Genomic DNA, 16099 nt, shown 5'->3' with positions numbered 1-16099 from the left:
TCTTCATGTTCTTCTTCTTCTCTGTTACCAAATAGATCATTCTACTGTGTTCACACAGTCAGGCATCTGCCCCTTTCATATTATTGTCTTTGAGCTTCTGTAAGGTCAGCTAGTTCTCATTAAAAAAATTCTCAGTTTTGTGAAACAGTAATTCATCTTGGTCTGTGTGTCAGACTACACTGTGTCATGCCCCTAGAAGTTTGAGTGAATTTAGCCTGGAAAGTCTTTGAATTTAATGTCTAAGACAGTGTGGGAACCCTGACAGAAGTTGATAGTGTAGTTCGACTGTGGATTGTGTCGCTGTACGCTCAGAGGATGTGTCAGAGGAGACTGCTGTGAGTCATAACATCCGACCTTCATGTAGCTAGACGAGCCTCCAGCAGGAGACTGGCTCACTTAAGTTAAAAAGCATTGATGCAAGCAATGATGCGCCTGACCTTTGCAAAAATGAAGTAAATAGATATAAATATGCATTCAGTATGCTTTGGCTTCGGTGCGATTCCCACAGTAATTGAGCTCTTTTTTTTTTCTCCATATTTTTGTGATTGCATGTGTGTGTGTGTGGGTGGGTGGGTGTGTGTGTGTATTATTGTGTCTGCGGGCTCATGCTGCTGGTGGGAGGTGGGGTTACATCAGTTCGTTCCACTCCTCTGTTCTCTGTAGATGTCATTAAACTTCATTAAAATGGGAGTTGGTGCCGCTTAACTAACAAATGCGTGTGCACACACTCCCACACATTAATACACACAGGCAATCACATGTCTACAATATACAACACAACACGCACACACACAGCCATTTAGAACAAGCGCTTGGAAGCAGAAATATGAAATTAGAAACTCACAGTCAGTGCAGATCATCAGAGTGATTTCTGAAAAATCTCTCTCTGTGACACACACACACACACACACACATCGACTGACACTAACCCGACTTTTCCTTTTGATTCTGCAGAACTTTTACAAGGACATCAATCGTGAAGGGATGTACATCAGGTATTTACATGCTGAATTTCACATGGTATACTTTCAAAGTGGTGCACGTATGTGTTGTATGTGCCCGCGTGTGTGTCTGAATGTGTGTTTGTGTGCCTCCATAATCTGACAAGGGATTATATGAGTCCCGCCGAATTAATGTCAAAATCCACAGGATCAGCTCTTGGTCTGACTGGAGGGAGAGCAGAGAGAGAAAGAGAGACATGTCGGGAGCCAGAGAGAGGTGGAAAGATGGAGGAAGACGGGATGATTTCAGGGGGTGGAGAGAGAGATAGAGAGATAGGGGGAGTACAGATCCTGTCAGGTCCCAGGGTGCCTATCTGGGGATGGCTTATAGACATAATTAGTTATCTGTATGTGTGAATGTGAGCTCGGCTCTGTGGTTGATCAGCTGCCTCCATCTATCCTGTGGAGAATATGGTAATATTTGTCCGGTTCGCTTGTTAATGTTGGAAAACAAAGTTAAATGCAAACACACACGAGCTCGACGTATGTGTTAGACGTGTTAGATTATAAACCAGAATGTTATCTTGCACAAAGATCCAGTTATATTACTAAAGGCCATACTTGGATAATAAAAAATCCAACACTAATTATGTTACAGCCCAGTGAGGCAATTATGCAACAATACTTTTGCAGCTGAATTAATGAGAAGCTCACAGGACGGCTGAATACTACCTCAGCTCGAATGTTACTTGTATGTGTCACAGCTAAAAAAAAACAAAAAAAACATGAGAACGAGCCTAAAATTGACTAAGAAAACATCATTTTCACGGCACACTCATTTCAAATTCCCTTAGTATCCAACAACATTAACCATGCAGCACGTTATGAAACTCCAATTCAGTAATGTTCAGACTTGCCCATTCAGTAAATTGCAACAATAAAAAGTAAATTGTCCAAAGCGCAGTCTGTTCTTCTGATATGCATCAGTGGCTCTGTTTTCTATAAAGTCCTTTCTGCAGTGTTTTGTTTCATTTGTATTCACAGAAAAACTGCTGAATTGTCCCCGACTCTGTACCAGTACACACCGTGTTAATGACGATGGTGTGTGCTATACACTAATCGTGACAGTGTACTGTTAATGCAAGAACTCGGCATTCTTTACGTCATCAGGCATCAATCAAACATTGACTTCAGGACACAACTGGCACCTGGTTTTCTAAACATTTAATATTCGATTTTTGAATTGCTTCTGACACTGTCTCACTAGAATATACAGTTATTTAGGTTGTTTTCAGCTGTGAATACCAGGCAGATCCCCTTTGATGATGAAAAAAAACAAAAAACGGGAGTATACGTAGACTTAGTTTTGTCATTTTGTTTAATAGGAATGGGAATCACATAGTAACTCACAATACAATACAGTTCACAATAAGAATAGTCTCACAATACCACGATAATCGATACATTGCCAGACAGTTTTCTAAAGATACTTCACGATATCTGTATGACTGCAGGGATGAGGAATTCAATCATTGCATTGTGGTGTCAGTATCACAGAATTTGACAGTAACTGAGATGAAACAATGTACAAAAAGTACTCCCAGTCTTACTTTAGCGGCTCTTTATAAGACACACCAAATGCAACTTGTCCATATTCACAAGTGCATCATTCCAATGCACCTCATGTTTTGATTAATGTGAAAATATTTGGCTCCAGTGTACTGATAATTGTATCTCAAGAGGAAGCATCGCCTTATATTGCTGTATTGATTATTTGGCCCACTTCTAGTTTTAATGTGAAGACATAACATGCTTAGAATCATCTTGTTGGAATCAGGTGAAAGCTACTATCACGTTTAAAGAGGGCAACATGCTCCAGTTTTCAGCAGTTATAGACTGAACACTCACGATGTTTCAATTTAAGCATGCTATGGCTAGTGTTTTCCATTCAGTAATTATATAAACTCCTCTTTACTTAATTAATTAGAGGGCAAAATGAGACCTATTTAAATTGAGATGATAAATTCTGCAAATGTCACCCAGTTCGACTTTTTGACAGGCGCATCAGTGGTGGTTCATGCAGAGAAATGAAGGAACAAGAGGAGTCACAGAGGGATGGAGAGAAAAAGAGATAAATAAGTGACAGTGATGGGTTAGTCAACCGAACAAGTAGATGAACATGCAGATTTACTCAAGAACGCAAGGGAAGGACTGAAGCCAGCAGGGCTCAGTTGTCAGCTGCGATGTTTTACGGCCTTTTAATAGTGTCAGATAGCTCATTAAGACCAAACTTATCAGAGGAATAAACGCTTGAAGATACACCAGTGTGATTAGAACAACCTAGAATGACAGAAACAATCCTGGGGCCAATGAGATGTTTAGTCAGTGGATTGGGCTGGGATTGAGTTGGTTAAAAGTGAGTGGAAAGACGTATGAGGAGATGGGATGAGGGGGAAAAAAAGAAGAAAAGACCCTTCAACATTTCAGCCGGACGGAGTGAACGATTGACCTCAGAGTGCAGCCTTACCGCCCAAGTGTATGGGGGATTGTTCATTTAGAGGAATCAAGAAGCCAAAGCCTCCTGCTTCAGTCTAGCCTCTGGCCATGTGGCAAAATGTTTTCTACAGGGAGAAGGAGACAGAAAACTAAAAAGATGAGGCAGTAAAGGTGAGTCCACCAGAAGCCAAATGTTCCCATTTTCCTCCAAGTCAGGAGGAAACATTATTGGGCTCCCAAACATCTGTCGGACCATTAAGGAGACATGCACTGAATCTTGTTTTTGTGTTTACGCCTATTTGTGTGTGTGTGTGTGCACTCTTGAATGACATCCATAAGCTGTGTCTTTCAGGGTATGTATAGGTGGTGTGTGTGTGTGTGTGTGTGTGTGTGTGTGTGTGTGTGTGTGTGTGTGTGTGTGTGTGTGTGTGTGTGTGTGTGTGTGTGTGTGTGTGAGAAAGAGAAGGATTGAATGACAAAGTGATACATTCGTGTGTTGCACTTCAAGTTGCCCAACAGTGGCATCTAGTGGAGTGATGTCTGACTTGCATGTTTTGCTTGACCTCTGTCACTGTGTGGGTTTTGTACACGTGTGTGCTCAGGTACCTGTACAAGTTGAGGGACCTTCACCTGGAGGGTGAGAACTACACCGAGGCGGCGTACACACTGCTGCTTCACTCCCGCCTGCTCAAGGTAGGACACGCACACACACTTATAAAGAGATATTTTGTCATTTAATGCTGGAGCCAGTGTCATGCTCTGCCTAATTACTTGTCCGTCTGCCATGAGTGAGACAGTTTTTTATTAGCTGATAAATGGTTGCTATGACTCTGGCCTCCGAATGATGAAGCTCCGAGGTGAGTTTATGGCATGGCATCGGCCACTGTGGCTTCATCGCTATGGTGATTGATGAGGAAAGTGTGTGTGTGTGTGTGTGTGTGTGTGTGTGTGGGCCGGTTTGTGTGCTCACGCATGTGTCTGAGTGTGTTTGACCTCTTTTGTTCCTTCATCTCTTTTATTAGACACTTAGAGTTTCACAGAGAGAAGGACAGAGGACCAGGGGCATCTCTCTGTCTCTCTCTCTCTGTCTTGTCTGGTGTCATTACATCAAAGCAGTTGAACTCTATAATGTTTTTTATAATCTCCATTCATCGTCGGTGTCTGCCCCGTCATGCCCCCTTCACATTAAGGCAAAGAGCGGGCTTTAATACACAGACAGCTCTAATCCCTTCTCCTCCCCAATTTCATGAGCAGATGGAACAGTTCCAATGACATGAGTCAGTTTTGAAGATCACGTTGTGCTTTTTTGTTTGTTTTTCTAAATGGATTTGATTTATGTAATGGAAGATTAACGATCCCCTCATTTATGTATAATAAATGAGCATTGCGCTTCATGTTTTTGTGCACACTCTGCGTAAGGCTGATATTGATTTATTACAACAAAGGATCTCTTTAAGTCCTTCCCCTCTTTTGTTTTAACATTATGATTAATGGGACGGTGCGAAACAGAGTTAGAGTTTTTTTTCTTATATCTAATATTGTGCATACTGTATCTCACCTTTTGTCTTTGTGCCTCCATTCCAGTGGTTGGATGAGACGTGCAGCCCCCAGTTCGAGTCCCACGGCTCCCAGACCCAGCGGCAACTCAAAGAGACGCTCTACGACACCATCATTGACTACTTCGACAAGGGCAAGGTCAGCATTGTTTTATTGTTTCATCACATCTCGTCTTTGAAGTGGTCATAAAATCTTAAATTGTGTCCATTCCTTGATAATAATATTTCTTCAGTGAGGGTTGTTGTATTGTCCTATGAAGTCCATCGCTTACTGTCTTCCAACTGCGTGACCATAAAACCTCTCTTGACAGGAGGCATATGTTCTTTTCTTCCTGCCGGCTGTTGTTAGGAACGTTTATTTTCATTATATTGCCGCCTACGACATGAAAGTGTCCCCACCTTCTTCTGCTCACTTCTGACCCGCAGGACAGCCCCTGGACATTCACTTGCACCTGCAGTTTGGAAAGCCAGTCAGCTTTAGCACTAAGACAGAGCACACTGCAGTGACAAGTGTCTTTTTCCGAATGTTGTTTTAAATGCAGCTGAACACGATAACCAATGAAATTTGAGTGATCATAAAAGGTTTCAGTATTAATGGAGGCCATGTTAATTCAAGGATAAATCAGCAAAACAGTATTACCCTCATCCATTTTATAAGGCCTAGTTGTACTCCTGCAGTTATTTTTGGTGAAAGGAACTCAAAAGTAGTTTGAAAATAACTTGCCCATCACTGCAAACCAAAGTAGAATACTCAACTGTTGATATCCCAACGATAAAAAGACAGTACACACACAAATATATATGGCATAGTTGACTAATCTCAATGACAAGTCTACTGGTCTTCATTACTGCAGCTTACGCATTTGATTGCTTAGTAACAATCAATTTCTTGAAAAAGCTTTCATTCATCATTAACGTTCCCCACTAGTGTTATAATTTCGTAGCGAATGCGACCTGTTGGCAGGCGTTAATAATAAGGATAAAGAAAAAGCAGTTGATGATTTTAAGTAGGTCATAAAGAGGCTTCGGTAATAAATTGAGACTTTCATAACCAGTAAAAACTCATCGTAGACACCTTCACAGAGTGTTGCTCGCAGCTCCAAAGTGAATCATGACTCTGGAGAGAGTATTAAAGCTTTGATTTTAGAAAATTAACATATCTTTCCGAATTCATTTCACACAAAAAAACGAGATCACAGAACCAGACAAAATGTTTTTCTCTCCTTGGGGATGAGCCGAAAAATCAGTGCACAGACTAGGAAGTATCCCTTCCTCGTTCATACCTCCAGTATTTTTTAAGGGATGAGACAGTGTTGCAGTCACAGTCTCTGAGCACCATGTTGGTGTCACAGTCATTTTGTATTCACCAAAAGTGCTTTGTGTTCTTTGAAGCAGGGATAGAGACATTTCCCTTTCTCTCGCCAGGGACCTGGAAAAAGAGATTTTCACGAGATCAATTCCCACCACCACAGCTGCTGCCGCTTTATTAGCAGATGGTGCAATGACGGACACTCTTCTCTTTGCCTTTGTGTTTGTGTGTGTGTGTGTGTGTTTAGATGTGGGAAGAGGCCATCACTCTGTGTAAGGAACTCGCTGATCAGTACGAAAACGAGATCTTTGACTACGAATTGCTCAGCAGGAGACTGGTAATACTCAACAATCTCAAATCTTCACATTATCTTCTGCACAACAATCATCATCTCATTTTTTCTGCATTATCTCATCTCCAGACTTCCCTTTATAGATGTTATAAATGTTATTGGATAAAAGGGAGTGTTTAAAGAAAGGGAAGAGAATTTGGGCCATTTTGTGTCAGGTTTTTATAACTGCAGTAACATCACTTCATCTGTTGTTTACTTAGCGCTTGAAAGCTAAATCTAGGAAAACCTTCCAGCAGCCAGACTGTAAGTGCTAAGTTGTACGGAACATCTTAACCTCAGCACGTATTGTTCCCTATGAGTCTCCACACTAAGTTCATCGTCTGCACTCATACGTCACAATCAGTCATCCAAAATGAAAAACTAATTGACTCGACACAATCCTCATTTCAATCTGATCTTCTGCATGAAGAACTCTTAAACTTCAAGCTTGCATTATTACCATATGACCTCAGAAAGTGTGATTTCTCAGCATCTTCAAACCCCTCCTAACCCGTCTCACTTTGTCCTCTCAGTCACTCCTCTATTCCTTTCATCTCTTCCTTTAGGACCACAGCGGATGTGATTGTCTCCATACTCCTAATAATCCCAACTCGTTCTTTAGCGCCACCTTCTCCTCTGTCTCTCTTTCACTCAACTCTTCTTCTACCCTCCCAACAGAGAATAACACTTTTTACTAACAATGGAGAAATCTTTTTCTCTCTCTTTATGACTGCACCAGTGGCTCTCTTAGCTAATGCTGAATTGATGTGGTTATATAAATGACAGACATTGCCCTTGGATGCTATGCACTTTATTTTTTTCTACATCTATCACCCTCAAAGGCCCAGCATTCTGCTGAGGGTAGCTCTGTCATTGGCACAAGCTGATAAAACTGCTACGGCTGCACACAGTGCACATCTGAAGCTCTCCCCTGAACACGTCCTCACATCCTGTCTCCCTCTTTCTCTCTCTCTGTCTCTCTATCTCTCTATCTGCAGGAAAAACAAGCCAAGTTCTATGAGAACATTATGAAGATCCTGCGGCCGAAGCCGGACTACTTTGCAGTGGGCTACTATGGCCAGGGCTACCCTCCTTTCCTCAGGGTTTGTGTTTGTAATATTCTCACCTCTCAGCACACACACGCTGACTCTCCTGCTTCTGCAAAAAGGTCAGAAAACTTTATCAGCACTGAAGCTTTTTGCAGCAGTGGACAAGTTTCTAAATACGCCAGTGAGATAGTTAACATTATGGGACGTTGAGAACCTAATGGGGACATTGTGGATCTGTGGAGTTCAGCAAACTACAGGATTGAAATATTCCACTGTTTCCTGCTCCTGTATTCATAAGGTGTGTTCATCTGCTGTGCTAAGGAGTATGCCAAAGACTCAGAGCATGGGCGATGAGTGGAGGTGAAATGAACCACCACACAAAACACAGTCACAATGTTTTTGTAAACAATCAGACCACTGCTGCTCCAGTCCTCACTAAAACCAACAAAGTGGAACACCAAGTTCAGCCCAGTTCTCAGGGCCTTGCAGTGGATTCCTAAGCATCAAATAATCAATTTGAAAATGCTATTACTGAAGCACTGAATGGTTTGGGGCCAAAATATATCTCTGATCTGCTGCTCTGTTTACGAGCCATCCAGAGCTCTCAGATCATCTGGGCGAGCTTTGTTGACTGTCCAAAGGGTCAGAAGCAAAAAGGAAGAGGCAGATTTCAGTTCAGCTCAGAACACTTGAGGTCTTAAAATGCTTGTTTGTCACTGCCTTTTCCATGATACTGATGATTTTGCAGTTGTTTAATCATTTAAATCTATTGTAACTACAGTTTTATTTTTGTTTCTTATATGAAATGTACTATTGCCGTAAACTTACCTTGCCTTGGAAAAACATATGTCTACCATATTGGACTGTTCTATTGGAGGAAGTCAAACAAGAATCTAGCCTGTGTTGCTTACAGAATGAACAAAGGTGCATCTTTTCATTGTTATTATGAACTCCAATTATTTCCTATGGCTTCAGAACAAGGTGTTCATTCACCGCGGCAAGGAGTATGAACGCAGAGAAGACTTTCAGAACCAGCTGATGAGCCAGTTCCCCAGCGCTGTGCGCCTCAACACCACCACCATGCCCGGAGATGATATCAGGAACTCTCCACTTCAGTGTATCCTTCTGGCACCATAACACCACACGTGTGGATGTACATAGAAAACAATGCAAATGTAAATGTGAATGCTGTACATAGTCTGCAGTCTATACAAGAACTCTTGTAGATTAATGCATTGAGAGAGAAAAACTTATTGATTTACTCTGCACTGACTTTAAGATTAATTGTTTTTGGATCGCTGAAGAAAAGTCACAACAAATCTGAATCTGTGATCTGGTACTTTTTGAAAAATTACATCAGGGGACCTTTTACTCCAAACACAAGAAAACGTATCTGGACATCTAGATCTTTTTCGTCTGGATCTAAATGTTGTTTTGGTGTGCCTCTGCATATTTAAACCCAGCCGCTGGAGGTCACATCCATCTCAGATGACACAAGGATGTAGAGATACCCTCGATCACGTATTGATGTTTCATCCCTTAGAGATTTGAATCAGATATCCAGTGTTTCACAGTGCAGCCAGTCCTTGAGATTCCTCCTCGCCTGAAGAACAAACCTTGCCCTGACCAGATTATCAAGTCAGTCAAACAGCATCTTAACTCATATTTTCATGGGGAAAACTGTAATTGTCTGTGGAACAAATGGCAAGATGATGATGTTACGTCTGACTCCTATGTAAAGTCTGTTTCAGTTTCCTCTGTTTGATTTTGAACTCTGTCTCACTCTTCTTCCACCATCTGCAGCTTCTACAAGTCCAACTATGTGCAACGTTTTCACTATTCCAGGCCTGTGAGGAAAGGACCTGTGGACCCCAACAATGAGTTTGCAGTGAGTTTTTTATTTATAGATTTATAGATTTATGACCACAGGGACTGTGGTCATAAATCTTTTCAGTGTATCCTTGCATCGTTATCAGTCTGAAAAGATGAGTTTCAGTTCTGTAATATAATGGGATTTTATTAAAAAGAAGCCCATTTTACAATTACTGTATATGATAAGACATTTGTTTGTGTTTCAAGATTTCAGATGAGCGCTTGAGATGTAACCTAAGATATTGGTATTATTGTACAAGTTTAGAATGTGCATTGAACAATAAAATTAACAAAGGCAGGCCTTCAGGTTCTGAAGAAAATAATAATGAGACAAAACAGAGGGAAAACACTGAGAAAAGGAATCAGGCCTTTGCAGGATGAGTGAGATGAAGAAAGGAAGATTTGTTTTCCGAGGGATCTGATCCGCCAATGGAAGAGCAGAAAAGAAGAAAGGAGAATGTTTTCTAAAGGAATTGGAATTGAATGGTGGACCAAAAGGGATGCAAAATGATGAAGGAACTGGAAAGGGAAAGAAAAGAACAACTGAGGAATCTTAAAGATCTAAATTAAGATTTCAAAGACAATATCACAACACAGACAGACATTAATTAAACTACAAGTGCAAAATATCACAACAAAGCAAATAAAAGTCTTTTGGAAGCACCACAACACTTCTATTTACACTCACAGTACTAAACCCTCTGTGGTTGGATTCATCCTGCACAGTTTGACGGGACAGTCGCTGATGGCCTCGCCTGTAACTGCACTTCATCTCCACCTATGAACAATGTGCCAATCAACTTTACTCTAGTTGATATTCCTGCAATGACACTGCCAACACTCTAACCCTCACAGTGGTCCCAAGACATCAAATGTGTTATATTACAAGAACAGGAACCATCACCAGGGAAACATTTAAATGTACTTCAAGATATAACTGGAAAACTAGACATTTTAACCATGACAGACAGTATCTAAGCAAGCAGACTACTGAGCAGGACTTTGATTTTTTCTTTTTCAGCTGCAGCATCAGTGTCTTGGTATCATGTTATGCATATACACAAGTGGCAGAAACTCATCTATCGGCTGTGTTTTTTACTTCCTTTCATCCCTGTGTTTAGTCCATGTGGATCGAACGCACAACCTTCACCACTGTGTATAAGCTGCCAGGGATCCTGCGCTGGTTTGAGGCTACTGACATGAAACATGTAAGTATGAAGCTGTGTTCTCACTCAGTGATTGACACGTGTGTGTTTGCTTTGAACTGTTGCCTCGGGGGTTGTATTTCAATGTTTCTTATTATATATTTCCCACATTTTCTGGAATCCATCCCTTTCTTCTGCGGTCTCTTTTCGCCTTATTTTTTCACGTCCCTCTCCTCCCTCGCTCTGCTCTTCCTGCCACTCTCTGTCCAGACCACCTTGTCTCCGTTGGAGAACGCCATAGAGACCATGGAGTCCACCAATGAGAAGATTCTGACGATGATAAACCAATACCAGGCGGACTGGAGCCTTCCCATCAACCCTCTCTCCATGCTGCTCAACGGCATCGTGGACCCGGCTGTGATGGGCGGCTTTGCAAAGTATGAGAAGGTAAAGAATCAACACTGAATTTATACCCCTTTGAGAAAATACACTTTTCAAGGCCCAATGAGAGTTAAACTGAGCTTGATTATTATGATAATTACAGCCTTGGTTATGGGTCATTATTTCTTTTCATTGTATATTGTTTTTCTCATTGTTTTCTTCTAAACATGTTCAGATTCATTGTGAGTGTGTTTGTAGAATTTTAAAATGTGCGATTCTCTATGATGACTGACCCCCTTAAATGTTATCTGTGCTTGAGGGACTGCTTTACTGCAAGATTAATCTCTTGTGATGAATTGACTACAATTCACATAGTATCAAAAAGCAACAACAGCAACATCTCCTGAGGCTGCTGTTTTCATCACTCCAAATATCATAAGCAGTCGGTTTCAAACACCAGTCAGTGTCAGAATATAAGATCATTTTTAGCGTGTTTTGAAAGTGCAATTGGATGGAAAAGTCATTAAATGGATTTCTGATATATCATCTGTATCAGGCGTTCTTTACCGACGAGTACAACCAGCAGCACCCTGAGGACAGAGATAAACTGCTGCGCCTCAAAGACCTCATCGCATGGCAGGTACTGAACACGCCAGCTCACATTCTTGGACACATGTAAACACCACGTGTAGTTGCCTCACTTTTATGTGGGCATTCTCTTGACACTTTTTGTTTTTTAACAGATCCCGTTACTCGGTGGGGGGATCTCTCTCCACGGGAAGAGGGTGATGGACGACCTGCGCCCTTTCCACGAGCGCATGGAGGAGTGTTTCAAACAGCTGAAGAAGAAGGTGGAGAAGGAGTACGGAGTGAGAGAGCTGGTAAGAACCGGTAGCGGTCTGTAGTCTAAAAACACGTTCTGGATTCACAGTTGCTGTGGTGCAGCTGTGTTAATTAAGCCGCAAATTAGCTGACCCTGGCGGATTTTAAAGATCAAAGTGCTCATAAGAGCCTCAGAGTGGAGCATTGACGTGGGATTTGTACCCTTAAATTTCTCTACAACCAGAGCAAAGTTTGGGTGGACTGAGTGGGGCTAAATACGGTCATTAACTCGCAAATTGGCTCTACCCTTCAGGAGCAATTACACTAATGATGAGTGGGAGAGATGACATGCTGTTTTTAAGGGCAACTTCACTTGTTTATGCTCCTCTTGCATTCTCTAATGATGCACTTCTGCTTTGTTTCACTGTCACTATCCAAGCAAGATTATTGGCTTTTTAGCGCAATATAATGTAGCTCGACTCTCTGTTTTCAGCCCGACCTGGATGAGAGGAAGTCCACTCGTCCTCGCTCCATGCTGCGCTCTTTTCGTCAGTCCATCATCTCCATCAACTCGCTGCAGGGATCTGAATGTGGGACACCAACCAAGCTCCATGCTGACAGGTAGGCAGACACATACGTGTTGATGAGTGAATCCGCCTGGTCACCGAGTGCTGAGAGAACCTCAAAAGAATGACACATCTCATCCACAGGTTGCATCCACTACGTAGTAATAAAATGGCCACCAATTTGTCTCAATTAAAGCATACAGTCAGTCTCAAACTGCAAAAGTAGCAACAAACTGAATATGGAAATTCAACATTCAGCCCTGTTTATTTACTACTCAAACCCTCCCCAGGGACCTCCCCCCCGAGTCACCGACCTCCTGGACCCTTCAGCGCTCCAGCGGGAGCATGAGCGCAAGCACAACGGAGGAGGTGGTGGTGACGGTGGGCGACGCCGAGGTCAAGCTGAGAAAGAGTAAGAAGAAGAAGAAGAGGAGCAGCATGATCTTCATCACGGAGGAAAGAGAAAGGACAAGCACGTTGGACTGCAAACGGGTGAGAACGAGCTCCAGTGGGAGGTAGAGCACGGGAGGAGAGGGGAGGGAGGGAAAGAAGCGAGTGAAGGGGTGTCTAATTTATGGAGGTGCTGCAGCTGCTGAGATTCGTGTGATCTCTGTCTCCCTCTAGCTGTCCAAGAAACAGGAGTTCCGCAGTGACACCAACTTATCTGAGCCAAACGAAGGAAATGTGCTGTTGACCAATGCCAACTCCAGATCCCTGCCCGCCATCACAGGTGACTAACGATACAATAAGTAGTGTCCTGTAATTGAGTTACAGCTACGGACTAACAAAGTCAACGTAGGAACCTGAGAGGAGGTACTGTGTTCTTTTTCTGTGAAAGCTGACTATAAGGAAAAACACACACACGGTTGCAGGAATATGACTTTTGAGATGCAGTGTAGGGCTGCAGCTAACGTTATTACCTCCGCAAAGGAGGTTATGTTTCTGCCCATGTCTGGCTGATTGGGTCTCGGCCCAGAATAGACCGCATTCTGTCTATGGTGCAGACAGATCCAGGAATTTTCTCACACCTTTTTTCACTTTCTTGGCTGGTATCTATGAGTAAGATCAGTTTGATGCAAGTCCAAATAAAAATCTGGATCTGGCACATTTAAATATGATTTAATGTTGGGTTGGGATTGTTTGAATTAAAAGGGACCGTTGGGCCTCTGCAGAGGTCTGAGTACTATTCAAGTTTTCATTATAAAATCATCTACACATTCTTTTCACCATTAATCAGAAAGTCCATGAAATGTCAAAAATATGAAGGAAAATGCTCATCACAATTTACCAGCGCCCAATGTGACGTCTTAATTTTGTTTCTTTGGTCCAACCCATGGCACAAAAATGATTCTTCACCAAATGACAAAGAAAAGCAGCAAATCCTAACATCTGAGAAGCTGAAACCAGCCAGTGTTCGGATCGATCAATTGTCTAATTGTTGTGGCTGTAGCAGAGCGCCTGTATATACAGTGAAACAAAATTGGCAAGCTAGAGAGTGTTGCCTGACCGAACACAAATCCTGATGTAAGGTGGTAAATTAGTCAGTCAGACATGTCGGTTGTAATTTTCCAAACTGGCCCGCAGACTCATCCAGTTCATATTTCATTGTAACAGTGACGTAACCCTGCGCTTCCAAATAGTACATCAGGCCACAATTTACTCATGTTTCTCTGGCATCCTGCCATGTTGAACGAGGCCAGCTGAGCCAGCACTGACTGTGGTGTTAATACACTGCTGCAGATTAATTAGCCCTGCTGACTACAAACTGTACAGCCTGAGCACACAGTTCATCAGCAGAACAGTTACAAGAGAACAATTTAAAACTTGTGTCTGTGCCCGTGAGCTTTTAAGTCGTAAAGTGGAAACAAGATGCATGCTGTTTTATTTTTTTGGATTAGTGCTAGTAGTCACAAAACTCATGTAAACGGTTCACCTTAACACTGAAGTTGATTCCGTCCACAGGTCTGTCCTTGGCGGTGGTGGGGGGCCCAGAAGAGGGGGACACCGTCAGAGCCAGGAGGGACAGTAAGAGCATGTCTGTCTGTGGGACCTCTGACCGCACGGCTGACAGGCGCTCAAAGGGAGTCATCAACCTCCTCTTCAAGTCCAAGGTGAGAGCAACTGGTTTCATGTTGTTCCACAGATCAGCACTACAATTCACGTACTGATTGGTCACTTGTTTGGGTGATGCGCTAAGCTGTTTGTCGCTGAGAGAGGATAGGTAGATAAAATGTACTAGATCCAAAATTTACCGATGTGTGAGTATTTTTACACCAACAAAAGTCTTCCAATTAAACAACATGGAGCCATTTTAAGTCATGTTCGGCCCTGACTGAGTGTAAACCTTGTGGTTTCATTATGCATGTTTGTCTGTTTGTTTCAACAGAGCTCCAAATCAGAGGATGCAAAGTCCAGTGATGCAGCCAAAGACAGCGCAAATCACTTCTGAAATCCGCCTCATTAATTCCGTCTTCCTTTGCCTTTTTTGTTTTTTGCATTTGTTTTTGACAAAGAAGCTCATGTCAACCTGCGGGGCACAACCAATTATGTATTCACTCCCTCTCAGTCAGTCTTCCTGTCAGTCCCTGTATTGCTCTTGCCTTAATATAATTGATTTTACCTATCAATAAAGGCTATTTTTGCACCATGACCTTTTTCCTGGTAATTCAAATGATTCCCAGTGAGGCTAAATGCCACCTTACAAGCTTTTCAATCAATTCAGCTTCAACATGAATGAGCAAACACAAACCATCCCGCTGATGTGCTTCATTAAAAAGCGACTTGTTATATACTTTCCCGCGTTGTTGACTGAAGTTAATGGAAAAATAATAATTTGATAAAGCACAAAGGTTACTGTGTCCTCCCAAAGGACTTTAAACTGAAACGCGCTGCCAGAAAAAGCTTTGGCACTGATACAACAAACAAAGTCTGATAAATTCAGATATAATAGGGAGCAACAAACTCTGGAGCCAAGTGCACAAACGCCACAACATTTGTTGTTTGCACACAGTTTAGGCCAATCTGTTATTGTGCTTGAGTACGATTTGTAACAACATTTACTTTTGGTTAAAGTCTGAAAACAAATAAAACTTTGGGAGATAAATGCTTTTTGAGTTACAGGACAAATTTTGGACCACTTTTTATTGTCTGTTTGCCAACTCTGCTGGCTCAATTCAGCATTTAAAGTGGAAGCGAGGGAAAACAGCGAGCTTTTCTCTGCAACAAAATCAAAAAGAGCCATCTCTAAAGCTCACTTAGTAACATATTGAATTCTACTTGTTGTGCAGAAGGTGACTCCTCTCACAAGCATAGTATAACAAGTTAATGACCAAGCTTTAAAGGCGTTACAGAGAGCCGTGCTAGCTGCTTTCACATGCCTCCAGTCTTCATGCTAAGCTAAGCTAATTGTCTCCTGGAACAAGTTCTACAAAGATAGAGGTGAAGAAAAAGAGAAATATAAAAAGAGGTAAAGAAAAATTTCTTGGCACTCAATTTGTAAATACATTGCACTTTGTAATTTTCTCATTATTTCGCCGGTTGCCTCCCTCGGTGTCAGTGCGATTGCAAAAAAGTGTGCAAATATTATACAACAGTGGTACTGTGTTTTCTCCCAAATGTACCAGAGTGAAGA

The 16099-nt window shown here is 42.0% G+C and overlaps 1 protein-coding gene across 2 annotated transcripts in view; it reads left to right on the top strand.

Moving 5' to 3' along the window:
• The window catches only part of LOC119007156 (dedicator of cytokinesis protein 2-like), a 105942-nt gene extending 90824 nt beyond the window's left edge, over nucleotides 1-15118 (top strand). For both annotated transcript variants that reach the window (XM_037076575.1, XM_037076574.1), the window contains exons 35-51: nucleotides 955-995; nucleotides 4040-4130; nucleotides 5022-5132; nucleotides 6550-6639; nucleotides 7632-7736; nucleotides 8658-8799; nucleotides 9239-9320; nucleotides 9486-9570; nucleotides 10676-10762; nucleotides 10970-11146; nucleotides 11637-11720; nucleotides 11824-11961; nucleotides 12396-12523; nucleotides 12759-12960; nucleotides 13093-13198; nucleotides 14431-14579; nucleotides 14855-15118. In XM_037076575.1, the coding sequence (XP_036932470.1) occupies nucleotides 955-995; nucleotides 4040-4130; nucleotides 5022-5132; nucleotides 6550-6639; nucleotides 7632-7736; nucleotides 8658-8799; nucleotides 9239-9320; nucleotides 9486-9570; nucleotides 10676-10762; nucleotides 10970-11146; nucleotides 11637-11720; nucleotides 11824-11961; nucleotides 12396-12523; nucleotides 12759-12960; nucleotides 13093-13198; nucleotides 14431-14579; nucleotides 14855-14917 (1881 nt within the window). In that variant the 3' untranslated portion in view covers nucleotides 14918-15118. The remainder of the gene's footprint in view (nucleotides 1-954; nucleotides 996-4039; nucleotides 4131-5021; nucleotides 5133-6549; nucleotides 6640-7631; nucleotides 7737-8657; nucleotides 8800-9238; nucleotides 9321-9485; nucleotides 9571-10675; nucleotides 10763-10969; nucleotides 11147-11636; nucleotides 11721-11823; nucleotides 11962-12395; nucleotides 12524-12758; nucleotides 12961-13092; nucleotides 13199-14430; nucleotides 14580-14854) is intronic.
• Nucleotides 15119-16099: the final 981 nt, after the last annotated feature.

The sequence above is a fragment of the Acanthopagrus latus genome, chromosome 18 (genome assembly GCF_904848185.1).
Source record: "Acanthopagrus latus isolate v.2019 chromosome 18, fAcaLat1.1, whole genome shotgun sequence".
Classification (NCBI taxonomy): Eukaryota; Metazoa; Chordata; class Actinopteri; order Spariformes; family Sparidae; genus Acanthopagrus; species Acanthopagrus latus.
This window is presented reverse-complemented; position numbering and strand designations above follow the sequence as displayed.